Genomic DNA, 18,059 nt, shown 5'->3' with positions numbered 1-18,059 from the left:
ATATATATATATATATATATATATATTTACAGTTTCTTCAGATTCCGTTTCGCTTTACAATTGTAGACAGTGATAAAACAAACTGGGTAACAACAGACAGACTTGAAGGTAGGAGGGCCCTGCTGCAAGCTTACAATCTATAGGGACATAGAAGGGAAACACAAGGACAGGCACCATTAATAGCATAGCAGTCCCACCAAGTTGCAAGTCAAGAAGAAAAGCTATATAATACATAAGTGCCTCAGAGGGTTATGCATGTGGAACTTCAATAAGATAGGCTAGCAAAAGTGAGCTACTTTATGCTATTTTAGCAAAACAGTACAGGGAAGGAGGGCCCATGTTAAAATTACATAGTACCTGTAGGTCAAGCAAAAGTCTTATTGAAAAATGCAATGTATAAATTAGGCACCTCACCTTCTACTTTCCTGTCCCTTAACCACCTGCGTAAACTTGCACCTGTTGCACAATCTGAACTACACATGTGGCAAAATGAAATATGGTCAGTTTGCCTGCGGTGTGGGACAACAGTCGAACTGACTATTTTTTAAAGCTACAATCATTTACAAAACATGGTTTGGCCTTGTAAATTAATGTCAGTTTAAAAAAAAAAAGTAGCAGTACAGCTGAAATCCCGCACCTCTGGTAAATTCAGGCCCTATTACATTTTGCCATTCATATTTGATCATTACAGTTAGATCTTCCTTTTCAAAGTACGTTTCTGGTTATTATTGTACTTATGCTTTGTGAATGAAGATTTTACCTTTCATTGTTCTGTATTTTCCCTGTTGCATTTATATATTCTATGGGTAGCACGGATGGCGTAAAGGTTAGAATTACTGCCTCACAGCATAGGTCATGGGTTCGATTCCCACGATGCCCCTAACTGTGTGCAGTTTGTATATTCTCCCCGTGCTTACGTAAGTTTCCTCCAGGTACTCCGGTTTACTCCCACAACACCAAAAAATATACTGGTAGGATACTTGGCTCAAAAAAATAAAATAAAAAAAAAAATAAAATAAAATGTGTGTGTGGGTACATGTAGTAGGGAATATAGATTGGACTGATGTGAATAGCAGGCACTGATGTGAATTGTGAAATATTACATACACAGTGCTTTATAGCAAGTAAAGCGCTGCAGAATATGTGTATTGCGCACATATTATAGCAAGTAAAGTGCAGTGGAATGTGTGTCCACTCTATAAATAACTGGCAATACCTACATTTCCACACTATTTGTAGTTTCTGGGATGACTTTTCTATATATATTCCAAAAAACAAGAGCACTGCGGAGGTTTTAGCATAGTTTTATTTTAAGTAATGTAGCTACAGTTATCTATATCTTATTTTGTCCAAACTTTCCAGCATTCTTGCTTATTTTTATTGGTTTTATTAAAGTCAAAACTTTTTGCTTTTGACTTCCGAATCGTTTTTTTTTTTTTTTTAAATACCATATTTGGAAGCAGTATGGAGTTTACCTGAAAATCTTGCTCATCCAAAATTTCTTTCCTCCATTTAATTAGAAATGCAGCACACACATAAAGATGGAAATGAGAAAACCCTTCAGGCTCTGCCTGTGTGAGAGGGAAAATATTTAAATGATTAATAATCAATAAAAAAAAGGCAGCCTATTCAATAAAAAAAGTAAAGCAATCTGAAGAGGGGGTGTTGAATATGAAGAGAATATGATTAGTACCACACTTCTTTTCATTAAGTAAAGCAGTTCCTTTGCTATTGCTATTAACAAGTAAAAAAAAAAAAAAATTCCATAAGACTAGATATGTTTTCAGTGATTATTAGAATTGTACCTAATTACATACATAATATGGGAACCAGAGATGCATCTTTGTTTTTGTGCTGCAAAATTGGCCCCGGGACATTCTCAGTATTGTGTCACTATAATTAGGATGCTCTGCATATTGCATGGGGATCACTGGGAAACTTGCCACATTTATATAATTTTAATGGTCTTTTCTTTTTGCCCTACCTATAGTGAATTTGGCCCCATCCACATGAGGTCACTTTCATTTTTTTCCGGTGCTACTATGTTGCCAATCTGCCCTTGATTCCAACATGCTCAGAATAATGAATTTTCTGTTCATATTAGCCTATGCCCTTAGCATGGAGGCAATACTGCAGTCACAAAATCATGACTTCCATTATAAGACCATTTAAATATATATTTTGCAACACCGGGGACAGAGTCACTACACACATCCCTCATTTTTGCATGCAAGTAAAAAACAAGGCACAGTACTTGTGTAATAGCACGTCGCCCGGCTGCGCTACGTTTTCAGCGTAGGCTAAGCTACGCTGTCAGCGTAGGCCAACGGCTGCCTAGCGTACTTAGCATTGTGACCCCGCGGCAGCCCAACGGCTGCCTAGTGTAGTGACTCTGTCCCCGGCGTCCATTGCAAGCCTAGATAGCGCCTCTCACACATGCTGGTAACCGCCAGATCCCTTGCGCTGGCGAACGCCGGTGGAGAGGGGATAATGCGGGCGCTGGAGGAGAGGCGCTCGAGCTGTCTGAGACGCAGGTGTGTCTCAAACACTCCTGCGTCTCAGCAATTAGCAAGCGCCTTGCGAGGATGCGTTACGCATCCCCCCGACCTGTTCATATCCCCACTATCCACGTTGGTGTGGAGTTAACTTTATAAAGTGTGGCGAGCGCAGCGAGCCCGAAGCATGGCGAGCCCCACGGATTACTTTACATGTATTCCACTCGCCATGCTTCAGGCTTGGTGGCTCGCTGTGCTCGCCACGCTTTATAAAAATCAACTCCACGCCGACGTGGATAGTGGGGGTATGAACAGGTCGGGGGTACGCGTAACGCGGGGCTCGTTGGGCTCGCCACGCTTCGGGCTGGCGTGGATAGTGGGGGTGTTTCAGGAACACATATCTGAGAGGGACGCTGACTACACTGGCCGCGGGAACACTACTTCTGACAGGTACGTTGACTACGCTAGTGGGAACACTACGCTACTTCTGACTGACCACGCTAACTACGCTGGCCGAGCGAACACTACGCTGATTCTGACAGGGCAGCTACGCTAACTATGCAAGACTAAACTGACTGCTGCTGTGGCTTAATGAAGTCATAAGAATCTCCACAATCAAAGTTGTAACCTGGAAATCTGTCAGCTCTCATAATGCATCCAAAATAAAATTACCTATAGAGATCTTCAGCAATAAACTGGTGGATTGTGCCAGCAGCTCCAATTTTATTAACAGCATTCCCATACTGAACCAGAAGGGGGAGTTTCTTTGGGAAGAGTCCAACCAGCTTAAACCAATCAAATTGCAACACATTCTTTAGTTGTGTGAAATAAATCAGCCACTGGACATGATGCCATCAATCCCCCCTTCCTCACACGCTTCTTTAGTGCCATCAGTTCACCCTATATGCCCTTTTATGATATCAAATTTGAGTACCTGATACGTATCCCATAGCCGTATTGTGCATCTCAAAGGAAGTTCCCTCATTAGCAGGTTGTTCATCCAGCGAAAGGCAAATTGCAGATATTCAACTTCATATTTCTGAAGATGACTGTGTACTTGGCCTGATATAAAAAGATAGTCAAGGAAAGGATAAAAGTACTACATATAGGGTGACAAAGCCAGAGGGATACATATGACCAGCCAACTGGAGATCGAGAGACTGCATAAAGCAGCACGTTAAATCTACTGCTAAACCATGTATCTACCAAACAATTAAATCTAGTTTAAGGTCTGTATATGCAATACACACTATGCCAGGAATATTTATGGTCTGATCTATAGGCACTAAAATACTTAGTACAGATAATGACAGACATCTACTAATAGCAAGGTGCACTCAGCTTCCAAATTCTATAATACTGCGATGAGACAAAGGTCCACTCTAATACAAGCATTTTAAGAGGAGTCTGCAATCCTGACCCATATGCTTAGCAGCAGCAGTTTGCTTTGCATGCAGAAGGCAGGCAGCTAGAAACTTCAAAGCTATGGCTAGAAAGACAGGATTTCTCCAAAATGAACATTGTATTTACAGTATGTGTAAATTAGCATTTAATCAGAACATCCAATCAATGAGATTTTATTTGCACATTAGACATAAAAGCAAATGTCTGATTAGTTTCTATGGAGATGCAATGACATGAGAATATGGAAAGAGCTTATGTAAAGAAGAAAAATGATGAGAAAGATCAAGCTGAATGAGACATAAGGGAGTCAAACCACAAACTGACCATCAATACGTCCCACGAGCTTCTCAAGGGCCTTCACGTTTTTCTGAATTCCAGGCTGTGCAAAAGTGTAGTTATCCTTAGAAGAAAGAAAAAGTTAAAATAAACCCAAGAGTTCTTCGACACATTGTAATAGCACTGAGCTCTGACTAGGATATACAACTGCTGGTTCCAATGATGCCAAACACAGAACAGTAAATTCATATAGGGGTCATTTACTTTGTGCTGCATTTCAGAGCCGCTGCATCTGCTAAATCCAGTGCTACAGTGTAAAGCTGGGTACCCCCATGTGATGGCGCAACCCTGTGACGCAATGTAAAGATACATTACACTGCATGTAACTACACCTGCATCAGCTGCAAAATCATCTCATTGGGCATGCAGCAGACCAAAAATGGGATGATTCAATGAATGACAGACTGATACAATAGGGTTTATTTACTAAAATAGGAGTTCTATTGAAGATGGGATGTTTATATTATCAACCAATCAGATTCTATTATCATCTAGAAGATGCTAAATAAATAAGTAGATTCTTATTGGTTGCCGATGAATTAGGGAGCACACTATACAATGCCGGAATGATCTATTGCACAATATATTTTATAGTCTGAGTTATGAGTTTCCTCTCCTGATAAGTTTGCATTATTTTAGACCACAATTTACAAGTCACTACTGTAACAAGAAGCATTACTAGGACTTGTCATGTGTACAGTATAATGAATCTATGCATCCTCCCTGTCAGGGGTTCCAAAAAAAAAAAAAAAAGCTTGTGATAATTTATGGGGAAAGATGGGACTAGTAGTGTTCTGCTGAAGGATGAACTGCTGGATAATACATAATTATAACCAGGCCGGTTACTCCTGTCATGCCCACCAGTCTGGCTATTTTGAAGAAAGTATAAATGTACTGAACCTATAGCGTGTGCTAGGGCCCATACACATTTGCTATTCCCTGCATTAATTTGTTTTGCACAAGCTTTCATACAAAGTTTGTACAATCAATGCATGTCTCAATGTACCATACCTGTATTCCATCCAGTAATTTGCTGATTGACCAGAAACTATCAGCTTCAATATTTCTCAGTGCATCTGGGCAAAGGCTGCTCACATCAAAGTTTTCCACATCGTCTTCTAAGATGATGAAAATAGGACACAGTATTACAGAACAACTGGCGCACGGTAGTAGTAGTATATTTCTCATGTAAAAAAATCAGAGCAAAAAAAAAGTATTTAGTTCCGACACATGGACTTCCAAAATCATTAACATTTTTGGTATTGGCCATGATGGTTCAGAGTTACAGTAAAACGGTAATGAACACAAACCAAAATGTAATTCGTGCATCCTTACCCACATGTTCTGTTAGAAACACCACAAAGAATGGAGTGACCAGATCATTGATTCCCTGTACGTATCCACTCGCAGGATGTCTGATTGCCCAGATAAACAAGATTCTTTCAAATATCTGCCATGAGATTAGGAACATATTATATTCCATATCTAATTTGTTGGCAATAGCAAATGATTGTGACAGATCAAGCAGCTCTTAGCACTAACCACATGGGACAATGAAGAAGTTAGTGAGCTCTTCTTAAATATTTGTGCGATAATTATTTTACAACAAATATCCAATCAATATTAATGAATAAAATAACAGCTGCAGCTGTGAGAAAGTTTTTATGGAACCTATAGAATGGACACTGGGATACAAATGAATCCAATTATAAGACATTACTGAACTGTTATAGTAACAAAAAAAGCACACTTATAAAACTATCAATTAATTATACTCTATATAATAATAATTATTATTATTATTATTATTATAAAAAAAAATAATAATAAAAAAAAAACACAGGAAAAAAACTAAGTAAACCACTTTTTTAGATTTTGGATGTGGTCTTTGGCTTGAATGACAACAATGCCTTTTTATTTCCATTACTAAAAATAGCAGTGTTTCACGCAAACATGTTAATTGCAACTACGTAGGATTCTCAGTTTTAGTTATCTATTTTTTTGCATAGGATGTTCACCTATGATTATTTCATGTCTAGTGATCCAATACAATTTACTTTAACTTTCATTCTCTGTTCACATTCAAACCATCTCAAATATATATATATTGTTATGTAAATAAAAGTCATGTATTTTAGTAATAAAGGGGTTGAAAAAGTTAAAGCCCATGCACACTGGACGATTTTGAGTTTGAGCTGCTTTCAGCTCAAAGCCGCCCAGTGTGTACAGCACGGCGATGAGTAGTGACGCACGCTCCCGCATAAACGTCCAGAAAGCCGCTCATCTGCTGGTATTACCAGCAGATGAGTGGCTTTGAGGTTGGCTTTGCATAGTGCTATGCAATGCTACCCCCCCCCTCCCCTCCGACACAGCTGGGCAGGGGGAAAGCCGCTCAGTGTGTATGCACTGTGCGGCTTTCCCCCAGCGATGACGGCCATCATCGCTGTCCATACATGCTGGGCACAAATCACCCAGTGTGTATGGACCTCAACAACAAACCCCACAAAGGTTTGCATTTGTCATCATATAAAGAGCTCTTTTTGTCAAGATTTAATAAAGATACTGTCAAACAAAAACTGATTTATGCAGAACTTGCCAGATTTGATTTGGTATACCACATGACTAGGTTCAGCGTTTCAAGGTCACAGGGGGGTATTCAATCCCCCGCCACTATTCTCGACAGGGGAAATAGCGGCGGGCCCTATTGAATGCAGTCTTCCCCGACAGCATTGAACAGGGATCTCGGCAGAACGGGCCCAACTTTACAAGCAGTCAGGTCCGTTCTCCCGAGACGGCCGGAAATTGTCGAGCTCCCGGCCGCAGCTCGGCGATTTTTGTCAGTTTCTCGTGGACATGCCCCCTTTTCAATGTCCCGCCTGCCAACCTGATGCAGAGCTGGCCGAGAATAATAATATATCAAAATCTATCTTTGTCTATCTAGTCATAAACCAGTATAATCATGTATTGAAACCACTATAAGGGGCTTATTCTAGTTGACTCGGACGGATGCATATTTTCGGACGGCCACCAAGTGTTCTGAGCCCCACCTACCGGATCGCTCACACCGTCCGAGTGTGGTAAGACGCCAAGCAAACGGACCGTTTCATGTGAACAACTCCGACCATCGAAAGATGGATCGAGCGGTCAGACAGCTCAGAGTGCTCCAGACCACTCGGCCATTTCTCTGTGCGAAAGAAGGGATATGGGCGGGCAGCTGGCATCAGGCTATGTCAGCTGCCCGCCCCCCACACGTGCGTCACGGCCGGATTACCATACGTACTCCCAGCAGTTTCATGGGAACGCCCATGAAACGCGGTGCGTAAGCATATGGTAATGAGCCTGCTCGGATGGGTCCGTACGATCCTTTTCTGCACGGAATTCACACAGGGTTCAGACATGCGAGGCATTCGCACATGCGCAGAAACGCCGGTACTCTTTACCTAGAAGGGCGCCCGTCGCGGGCATCGCGGGTACATTTATGTATGGCCGCGACGCGACCGACGCGATGCCCGCGATTTCCCATTGAAACCAATGTTAAACTTTGAAATCGTGTCGGTCGCGTCGCGGCCGTCCATAAATGTACCCGCGACGCGATGCTCCCGATTTCCCATAGGAATCAATGTTAAAAGGCGCGATGGACCCGATTTTACTGTTAAATGGCTCAATCCACCCGATTTGGCCATAGGAATCAATGTTAAATGGGCCACAGAGCCCATTAACCCTTAAATGTCCCCCCAAATTTTTAACGCCACCCCACGATCCACGCCAACCCGAAGCGTGGCGAGCGCAGCGAGCCCGCGAGGGGCGGCGGTACGCGTCCTCCGACCATTTCATGCCCTACTATCCACTAGGGCGTGGTGTGAGAATATAATAGTGTGGCGAGCGCAGCGAGCCACCGAGCCCGAAGCGTGGCGAGCGCAGCGAGCCCCGCGAGGGGACGCGGATACCTTCACAGGTAGACGCGTCCCCTCGCGGGCTTCACAGGTGTCCGTGGCGAGGTGGACACCTGTGAAGCCCGCGAGGGGACGCGTCTACCTGTGAAGGTATCCGCGTCCCCTCGCGGGGCTCGCTGCGCTCGCCACACTATTATATTCTCACACCACGCCCTAGTGGATAGTAGGGCATGAAAAGGTCGGAGGACGCGTACCGCCACCCCTCGCGGGCTCGCTGCGCTCGCCACGCTTCGGGTTGGCGTGGATCGTGGGGTGGCGTTAAACATTTGGGGGGACATTTAAGGGTTAATTTGGCCTATTTGGCCGCAAATCGGGTCCATTGAGGCATTTAACAGTAAAATCGCGGTCAATCAGCCGTTTTAACATTGTTCCCTATGGGAAAATCGCGGTGATCGCGGTCATCGCGGCCATCCCGATTTACCCGCGATGCCCGCGATGACCGCGATTTTTACCCCCGACGCCCGCGATTTCAATCGCTGGCGCCGTTCTAGGTAAAGAGTACCGAAACGCCTCTGCACATGCGCAAACACAAAACATCGGCTGTCCGACCGAACACGCAGCTGTCCGACTCAATCAGAATAAGGGCCTAAATCAGATCTGATTAGATCCAAAATAGGGTCCTAGCTTAAAAAAAAAAGAAGGACCTTACTCGGACTGAAGTGTGGATTGCACACTGCATTATGGGATCTGCTGAATAAACCTGCTACACCCATTTTTAATAGATTTAAGTTGACGCTTTTACACAACTGTTTTGCCCAAGTGATGAAAAACCCCTAAGTGTATGCTAGCCTCACTTTAAGCAAGCAATGTAAAAGATCAACCTGGTACATTCACAACCCAAGTTTGAAGTTAGTGTCCTGTACTTGTATTAAAAAAATATATATTTTATATTAGAAAGACTACGCCTCAATGTTCTGCAAACAACTTAACACTTACAAGCTAATTTTCAAAAGACACCTATACATTTATATATCCTTGACATGCTTAAAATTCTACTGCACCACTGATACATGATGGTAATTTCCACAAAGAAATACAGTACAGAAGAAGCACTAAAACACTCACCTCTTGAACTAGTGGTTGCTGAAATAGTGGAATTAGTGGATTAGTTCTCGGTATGTCAATATGAATCTGCAAGATAAAAGTACCAATATTTTATAACAAAAACATCTATTACCCCCCCCAAAAATGCTATGTTCTCATATTAACCATACTGGCTCACTTTCTAGAGCAGTGGTTCTCAACCTCGGTCCTCAGGACCCCCACACAGTGCACGTTTTCCATGTCTCCACACAGAATCACAAGTGAAATAATTAGCTCCACATGTGCATCTTTTAAAATGTGTCAGTGAGTATTGAGTGCACCTGTGCACATACTGGGTGACCTAGGAAATATGAACTTTGTGGGGATCTTGTGTACTGAGGTTGAGAACCACTGTTTTAGAGGTCTAAAACTTGCCACATATACAGAGTAATTGGTACTGGTTTCCTAGCACGGCGCCCAGATTTGCTACGTTCGCAAACGTAGTAAAATTGCATTGCATAACGATTGGTACTAGCATGCGATGCGATTTTGACGTTCCCGCACCCTGTGAATCCGGCACCCTGACAGATCCTGTCAGAAATCACTCTGAGGTGATTTTGTGTAGAGAGAGGAAGCATAAGTGAGAGCTGGTGATTTTTGGAGTCTAATGACTGATTTAGCGCTGTTATTATCGAGAGGGCTGGATCGATTACTATGTTTTCGCTGCCGCAGACGGAGGAGGAGGCTGTGGCGTTCTTACAAGCCCAAGGTCTTCTTCCTGTGGCGATGAATTGCGAAAATGGGCACGCCATGCAACTTTATTTGAAGGAGTCAATGTGGCGCTGCCATGTCCGAGTGTGTCGGCTGAAGGTGAGCCTGAGAGCGGCACACTGGCTGCTGCTTGTCGTTAGTGACAATGCTGCGGTTTATTTACTCGTTCGCACAGGAGCTTACCTCTATTGAGTACTGCAGCCAGCAGCTGGACATCTAAAAAAAAAAGCAGTCCTCTATAACCGGTGGATGCGTGAGGCATGCGCTCTGGATATAATGGCGCAGCCCCAGCAGCGGATTGAAGGACCGGGCCTAATAGTGGAAGAGGATGAGACCCTCTTCGTGAAGAGGGAGAACAACGCTGGCCGCATTCTTCCGCAGCGGTGGGTATTCGGAGGGATATGCCAGGAGACAGGCCAGTGTTTTATGCAAATGGTGCCCAGGCGGGATGCCACTACCTTGACAGACTGCATCAAGGAGAATGTAGAGGCGGGCATGAGAATCTATACAGACTGTTGGAGGGCGTATTCTACCGCCCAACTTGAACTGGCTGGATATCAGCACTTGACAGTAAACTACTGTTTCAATTTCATTGATCCGGCAACAGGGGTCCACACCCAAAATGTGGAACGACTTTGGGGTGCGTGTAAGTGGAGAAATAAGTGCCAAAGAGGCACTGCACGACATGAGCTGCAGTCCTACCTATGTGGCACAAAACTTTGGGGGCTGAAGACCCTTTCATGCGTATGATTCAGGCTCTGAAGCTCCTATCAAAAGGACTAATAAGCATGTAGTAATTTATTATTCTGGTTATTTCTCGTCTTGATTTTAAAAAGGGTTATATTTTAATTGTTATTAATTATGCTCATTAATGAAATTATTTCAGTAAATTAGTTAATAGTTAACACATTTCATCATTACTGTGTCAGCTGTATGAATTTGCATGTGTGAATGTGTTCCTAAAACACCAGCACTATCCACGCCACCCCGAAGCGTGGCGAGTGCAGCGAGCCCCGCAAGGGGTGGCGGAACACGTCCTACGACCTTTTCATACCTCCACTATCCACGTCGGCGTGGAGTTGTTTTTATATAGTGTGGCGAGTGCAGCGAGCCACTGAGCCCGAATCGTAGCGAGCGGAGGGAGCCCCGCGAGGGGATGCGGATAACTTTACATGTATTCTACATCCCCTCGCCACACTATATAAAATCAGCTCCACGTCGACGTGGATAGTGGGGGTATGAAAAGGTCGGAGGACGCGTTCTGCCGCCGCTCGCCACGCTTCGGGGTGTCGTGGATACTGGGGGTGACGCAAAACAATGCCAGAGGTGCTTACAATTGTAAGCACCCATCACATGTAATACTATGCACAAATCACATGTCATTGCATCATCACATGTCATAGTAAGCACCCATCACATCTCATGGCATGGTACAATGAAATATCGCATCGCATTTGGTGCCATGCGATCCTATGCGATATTTCATTGTATAAGCACACCTGTGCACTTAACATGGACATCGCATAGCACCATACACGGTACGCGATGCGATGAGATTTTCCTACGCAGAATAGCCCACCAAGCCATTTGCTTAGTGGGCGCTGTGCTAGGAAACAAGAACCAGTAATTCTTTAATTACCAGCAATTGAGGGCTCTCACCCTTTGCAAAGTTAATTTTTTCACATTTGGGCTCAACATTATCCCAACATCAATATCAATTACTTCAAGTGGCACCCACACAAATTATACTTAGTTATTTTTTCCACAAGACTGTATGTTCATAAAAACCATTAGTTGTTTTACTCAAGGGTAATATGTTATTACTTTATGGGCCTAATTCTGCATCAGTGGTAGTTTTGCGAATTTTTGCAAAACTGCAACGGCTGGCGGTAGCTGGCTGCCCAGCACAGTGACATTTATTCAGAGGCTGCGTATGTCATGCATCCACCACGAAACTCAAGAGGTCTTGACATGCCTACGTTGTCCGTACAGAATCCCAAAAATGCAGTGTCGATGTCTCGATAACACGGTTGCTCCCACTCATTCTGCTTTAGACTGTGGTCACATAGGAACGCAGTTTATGAGGTCGCAGAAGCACAATGGCATGTGCGCAGATTAGAAAAAAAATTATCGAGTTGCGATTTTTGAAAATTTGCAACTCATACTGTAGGCCCTATGATGCAGATACCGCTTGTCTGCCATGTATTACTTTTGTGGTGTCTGCCCCTGTCATAATTGACGCAGGGTAGCTGCATTGTGTGCGATAACAGTTTTCACTCCCCCACTGTCAGCAGATATGGTATTCCATCTAGCTGCTACTGCAAACCTGCTAAAGTATGGATACTCATTTTGAAATGTGACAAAAACATTTTAACCATATATTCAATATAGAGTATACTGTAAAATTCAGGTCTTTGATTTTAAATAAAAAATAATGGTACTTGTGTATTTGCAGGGTGCCCAATTTACATACGTACGGCAACGCATGAAAAATCACATCGCATGCAATTTTGCTGTGCAATCTGATGCGATTAGTTAGTTCATTTTTAGTGCACCCCTGATGTGATGGTACTTCATTTTAAAAGCACCCATGCACACCCCCACTATCCATGTCACCCCGAAGCTTGGTGAGCGTAGCGAGCCCCACGAGGGACACAGTTACGCATCCTCCTCACACTATCCACGTTGGCGTGGAGTTGTTTTTATAAAGTGTGGTGAGACCAAAGCGCGGCGAGCCCCGCGGATTACTTTACATGTATTCCATGTGCCCTCGCCATGCTTCGGGCTCGGTGGCTCTCCACACTTTCTAAACTCAACTCCACGCTGACGTGATAGGGGGGCTACGAAAAGGTCAGGAGGACACGTTCCTCGTTCGCTCGCCACGCTTTGGGGTGACGTGGATAGTGGGGGTGTGCATCACATAGACATGTACACTGGGGGTGTTGTGCTATATCGCATCACACGCAAAACCGCATGTGATTTTGCGTGTGATGCAATGCGATCGGCGGTCAGGGTGCAGTGAATAAATTAACTAGTGAGATCGTATCACATCGCACGGCATGAAAACATGCCATGCGATGCGATTTCACTACGTAGAATAGCCCACTAAGCAAATAGCTTAGTGGACGCCCTGCTAATACACAAGTACCAAAATAATTTTTTTTTTTTTCTGCTAAGTTACCTAAGAGAGCAGTTTCTGATTGTGTTTAATTACATTACAAAAAAAACAAACCTATAACATTAAGCATTTTAATATCCATGCAGAAGTCAAATTCAAAACATTTGGTACCTGTCGATATGTATCTTGATGATGCTCCTCATTCCGGGAATCATAATACTGTTCAATAAAACCAAAATATTCTTCCCGTTTCCTTTCAAGTGTCAACTGCCGCCTTTCCTTATTGGCAGGAAGATAGCCCTGAAGAAAACAGAGTTTAACATTTGAAACATGCAAAAAAAAAAAGCCATGTCTGACCTAAAATAGCTTTGAGAAATGGAACAGACCCACAAGTTCCAATACTATGGCAAAAATGATTATTCAGAAAAGCACAATATTTTTAATGGTAAAAATAATTTTTAAACTGTTTTTTTTTTTTTTTTAGTTATAAAACTAAATGAACTTAAAACATTGAGTGGCATTTGCAAAATAATAAAAAATTAAAAAGGCACATGAGCTGGCACCTAATGTTTCATTAGACCAGCCCACTGAATGACTTTCTTACCATCTAAACTATAATGAAGTTGAATCTAGACTGTATTCATTTTTTTCTAGAGTATTTATCAAAAAGCTTATCCCCAATAAATTAAACACATTATTGCTAGTCTACTAGGAAAATGGGAATAAAGGGCTAGAAAGTATATGTATAATGTACTAGCAGGGGCGTAACTAGAGCACTGTGGGCCCCATAGCAGACTCTTGAAAAGGCACCCCTCCCCACCCATTGTCACTACAAATCCCTTTAAGCTGGGTACAGTGGACAATTTAACGGTAACAGTATGGGCAATATTGTTAATGCACAATACCATTAAAGACCCCCCCCCCCCCCCACACACACACACCCAGTGGTCTGTACATGCAGCTCATTCTGACAGTATTGTCAGAGGTGCAATGTCCGAAGCACTCTCCTCCGGAAGCATTCTCCACCAGAAATCACTTCAGTGTGTGCACAGCATTAGGGTAACAAGAGAGAGATTGTGTGGGAAGATCATGACAAAGAGGATGCTAGGGAGAGAAAGAGAGAGGGTGGGGGTGACGCTCGTGCGCCTCAGACAGACGGAGCGCCTCTCCGACGGCGTCCACCAGTGCAGGGGATCTGGTGGTCACCGGCGCTGTGTGAGAGGCGCTCACTAGGCTTGACAGGGACAGAGCCGCAGCTCCCGGGGACAGTATGGTGACTACGCTGCCTGACAGGGACACTACGCTGACTATGCAGGGCTGCCACGGGGACACTACGCTAGGCAGTCGTTGGGATACGCTGACAACGTAGCTTAGCCTACGCTGAAAATGTAGCATAGCCTGCCACCGTGAAACTACACAAGTACCAAAAATAACAGTAAATAATGCAATACCTTCTCGTTTTACCACTAATAGGTTTTCTAGACTTTATGATACCAGACAATTATCTGCAAAAAAACCTTTTTCCTTGCTTTGATCAGTCTGAAGTACAGTACTGAATCTGAAAAACACTTCTATAAAATCTTGGCTTCAAGAGCAATGCTATTAAATTTAGCCACAGAATGTCCGAATCCACACATTGGACACCAAATATAGGGAGACAGACTCTGGAACTAGTAAACATTTTCTCTATATCTTCTTGGCAAGTATTGTGAGACAAGCATTGCTGGTATACCTTTCCTTTTTTTTTTTTTTAAATAAGCAGAAGCAATGGAAATATGTATGCCAGTTGAAAACTTCCCTGGTACTGCCATTGCATCTATTAGAATTAGAAACAGACCTCTGGTTTCTGCAAACAAACCGGTCAGTATTGTTGAACAGAGGGGCCATCTACTAGACTTAAAAGGCTGCCTTTCTATCACTGAAATTGTCACTGGGACCCTGCCCAAGATGGAATTTGACAAGTTTATTTCATGGCCATGGGACTTGTTGTTTCTCCATGGTGAATTATATAGGTTACTGCTGTAGCATTGCCTAACGAAATTCTTAGCGGATTCCCCAGAATAAGATATTCTGCATCTTTAATGTGTTCAGAACAGCTCTTCGTGCCTACATATATTTAGGAGTGCATGGTTTCCTTCCTGGACCAATTTTAGAATACTTATCAAACCTGCTCTATCGATATTTGTAAATAAAAAAAACCACAAGGAGTGGACAGGACCCTGAACTGAATGCTTTCCACTGAACACCAATCTTAGCAGACTGATGGCCCTTTCAAATGTGTATACAAAGATAGACATCCTCAATGTTGATACCTCATTTGTTTCAATACAGTTTAAAACTGACCTTAGGAGACTCCATTCTGAATTTGGCTATCCTTACCTTGAAATTTAATATGGGGTTGTGACTCCCACAGGTTTTTCTAGCGAAAACAGATTGAATAAAAACCCCTTCTTTGGCAGTGGTGTAAGTGTAACAGGCACAATTATTGCTGAATCTTGATGGCTGCCAAGGACGATTTTGTTTGTCGGTCATTTTGTTACTAAAAATATTCTCAAAGTTGGACCCAGAGATGTTTATAACATAACCTGTTTATATTATGTCAGGTAACCAATTGGCTGTGGGAAAAAATCCCCACTGCTCAACGAATGCCAGTAAATGGGAAACCTAACAATTTACCATTAATAGGCAAAATTCTCCACACAGGTCTTTGTCTCTGTATCCACCACCTATAATTTCAACCATAATACTCCTTTATCTACCAATGATAAACCTGATATTTTAGACTGCAAAGATCGGCCTAAGACAGCCTCATCTACTGTAAGTACACCTACTCTGCTATAGAGAACAACGGATATCTAGGTGAATCAGTCTGAATTCATTCTACCACTGGGTAAATCTATTTCTCAATAGCTTTTGCTACACATGCTGCAGCCATACTAGTAGTAGTAGGTTTATTTATAAGGTGCCGCAAAGTGTCCGCAGCGCCCTACATAGCAAACAAAAAAACAAATTACAAGGTAACGTACAGGGTGTGTTGATAAAATACAGCATAAATAGCGGTATAGCTGGTAGAACTAAAATCAGCATAAGTTCAGAATTAGGTGTCAAAATTGTCGAGGAGACTGAAGATGAAGTAGAGGAAGGGAAGAACAGGACAGGAGCACAGGTGAGGTAAAGCGGTATGGTGAGTACGTGAGGAAGGAGGGCCCTACTCATAAGAGTTAACATACTAAAAGGAGGTGGGTGGACGAACGAAAAACAATAGGATAAGTAGGAACGGATGGGAACGGAGGCAGGTTAGGAGGAGGGATAGGTTAGTCAAAAAAAGTTGGTTTTGAGGGAGCGCTTGAAGGAGGTAAGGGAATCAGAAAGCCTGATGGGTGGCGGGAGGTTGATCCAGTGCAGGGGGGCAGCGCGAGAGAAGTCTTGGACACGGGAGTGGGAGGAGGTGATTAGGTGAGAGGTCAGTCGGCGGTCAGCGATGGAGCAAAGAGGATGGGAGGGAGTGTGGATAGAGATCAGTGAAGAGAGGTAAGGAGCGGTGGAGGAGGAGAGAGCCTTGTAGGTGGTGGTGAGGAGTTTAAAGAGAACTCGGAAAGGAATGGGGAGCCAGTGAAGAGATAGACAGAGGGGGGAGGCGGAGGTAGAGCGGCGGGAGAGGAAGATGAGCCTAGCAGCAGCGTTAAGAATGGATTGGAGAGGTGCGAGGCGGGTGAGAGGTAGCCCAGAGAGAAGGATGTTGCAGTAGTCAAGGCGGGAGATGACAAGAGAGTGAATGAGAATTTTGGTCGCGTCAGTGGAGAGGAATGGTCTGATGCGTGAGATATTGCGTAGGTGAAAGCGGCAAGACTGTGAGAGAGCACGAATGTGGGGGGTGAAAGAGAGGGAGGAGTCAATGATGACACGAGGCAGCGCGTTTGGTCGGTGGAGGTGATCTCGGTTTCACCAATGCTGATGGAGATAGTGGGAGAAGAGGGGAAGTTCGGGGGATGGAAGATTAGAAGTTCAGTTTTAGCCAGGTTTAGTTTCAGGATGCGTTGTGTCATCTAGGCTGAGATGGCCGTGAGGCATTCGGAGACCTTGGACAGGAGTGATGGGGATAGGTCGGGGGAGGAGAGATAGATTAGGGTATCATCAGCATAAAGGTGGTAATGGAAACCATAGGAGCTGATGAGGATGCCCAGACAGGTGGTGTAGAGGGAGAAGAGGAGAGGGCCAAGGACTAACCCTTGGGGAACACTGACTGGCTGCGGGGTAGTAGGATAGGAGGAGCTCGGAGTGGAGATACTAGGTCTAAGTATATCTCCTGCAGCCATATCAATGGATTTAACAGAACTTTCACATTTACTGCCGGAACGGTCTTTAAGGGAGCCAGAGTCTGAAATAGGGAGGGCCACAACTTTAGACAATCTTGGTGACTGTTGGGCCCCATTGCGCATGCGCAACGCCTTTCAGTTATGAAATCCTGCTACTTTTTTCCTCAGCTAGCCATTCCAGTTGGACTACTGGTTCAGAAAGCCTGCCCCAAATGCTGATATTTGGAGAACCACAAGTACCAGCATGTAGGGCATTAAGGGCCTGCTGGTACCTATAGTCCACCTAAAAATGCAATATTAAATTAACCACAAAACACTGATTGTTTTAATATTTTATTTCTCTGGACCTTCACCTGGGGGCAAAGGCCTTTAAGCGCTTTTGCAAGGCCACCGCCTCCCCAGAACTTCCTCCAGCATCTTCATCTGTGATCTTCACCCAGGGGTGGCGCGATTAAAGCTCTTTTGCATAGGCCGCCACCCACCTAGGACTTCGGCATCTGCAGGAGCTCTTCCCAGCTCCTCCTCCGCCGAACTGCCTGCCACTTCTCATGCTGGCTAAGATAGCCAGGCCAAGGGGGATGGGCGATGTGGCGAGCCCCTATTGGCTTGTCCGTTTTTTCCAATAAATTAAAATGCCGCTATA

The 18,059-nt window shown here is 43.8% G+C and overlaps 1 protein-coding gene across 1 annotated transcript in view; it reads right to left on the bottom strand.

Annotated features, from left to right (window-relative positions):
- Nucleotides 1-18,059, bottom strand: part of TBC1D22B (TBC1 domain family member 22B) — a 42,948-nt gene that overhangs the window by 4,291 nt on the left and 20,598 nt on the right. The window contains exons 6-12 of the mRNA XM_083173082.1: nucleotides 13,272-13,400; nucleotides 9,254-9,319; nucleotides 5,571-5,685; nucleotides 5,247-5,353; nucleotides 4,224-4,299; nucleotides 3,430-3,557; nucleotides 1,476-1,571 (exon numbers count right to left, since the gene is read on the bottom strand). Coding sequence (XP_083029208.1) covers nucleotides 1,476-1,571; nucleotides 3,430-3,557; nucleotides 4,224-4,299; nucleotides 5,247-5,353; nucleotides 5,571-5,685; nucleotides 9,254-9,319; nucleotides 13,272-13,400 — 717 coding nt within the window. The remainder of the gene's footprint in view (nucleotides 1-1,475; nucleotides 1,572-3,429; nucleotides 3,558-4,223; nucleotides 4,300-5,246; nucleotides 5,354-5,570; nucleotides 5,686-9,253; nucleotides 9,320-13,271; nucleotides 13,401-18,059) is intronic.

The sequence above is a fragment of the Crinia signifera genome, chromosome 2 (assembly GCF_055691185.1).
Source record: "Crinia signifera chromosome 2, ASM5569118v1, whole genome shotgun sequence".
NCBI lineage: Eukaryota > Metazoa > Chordata > Amphibia > Anura > Myobatrachidae > Crinia > Crinia signifera.
The sequence above is the reverse complement of the archived record's forward strand: the minus strand, read 5'-3'. Positions and strand labels throughout refer to the sequence as shown.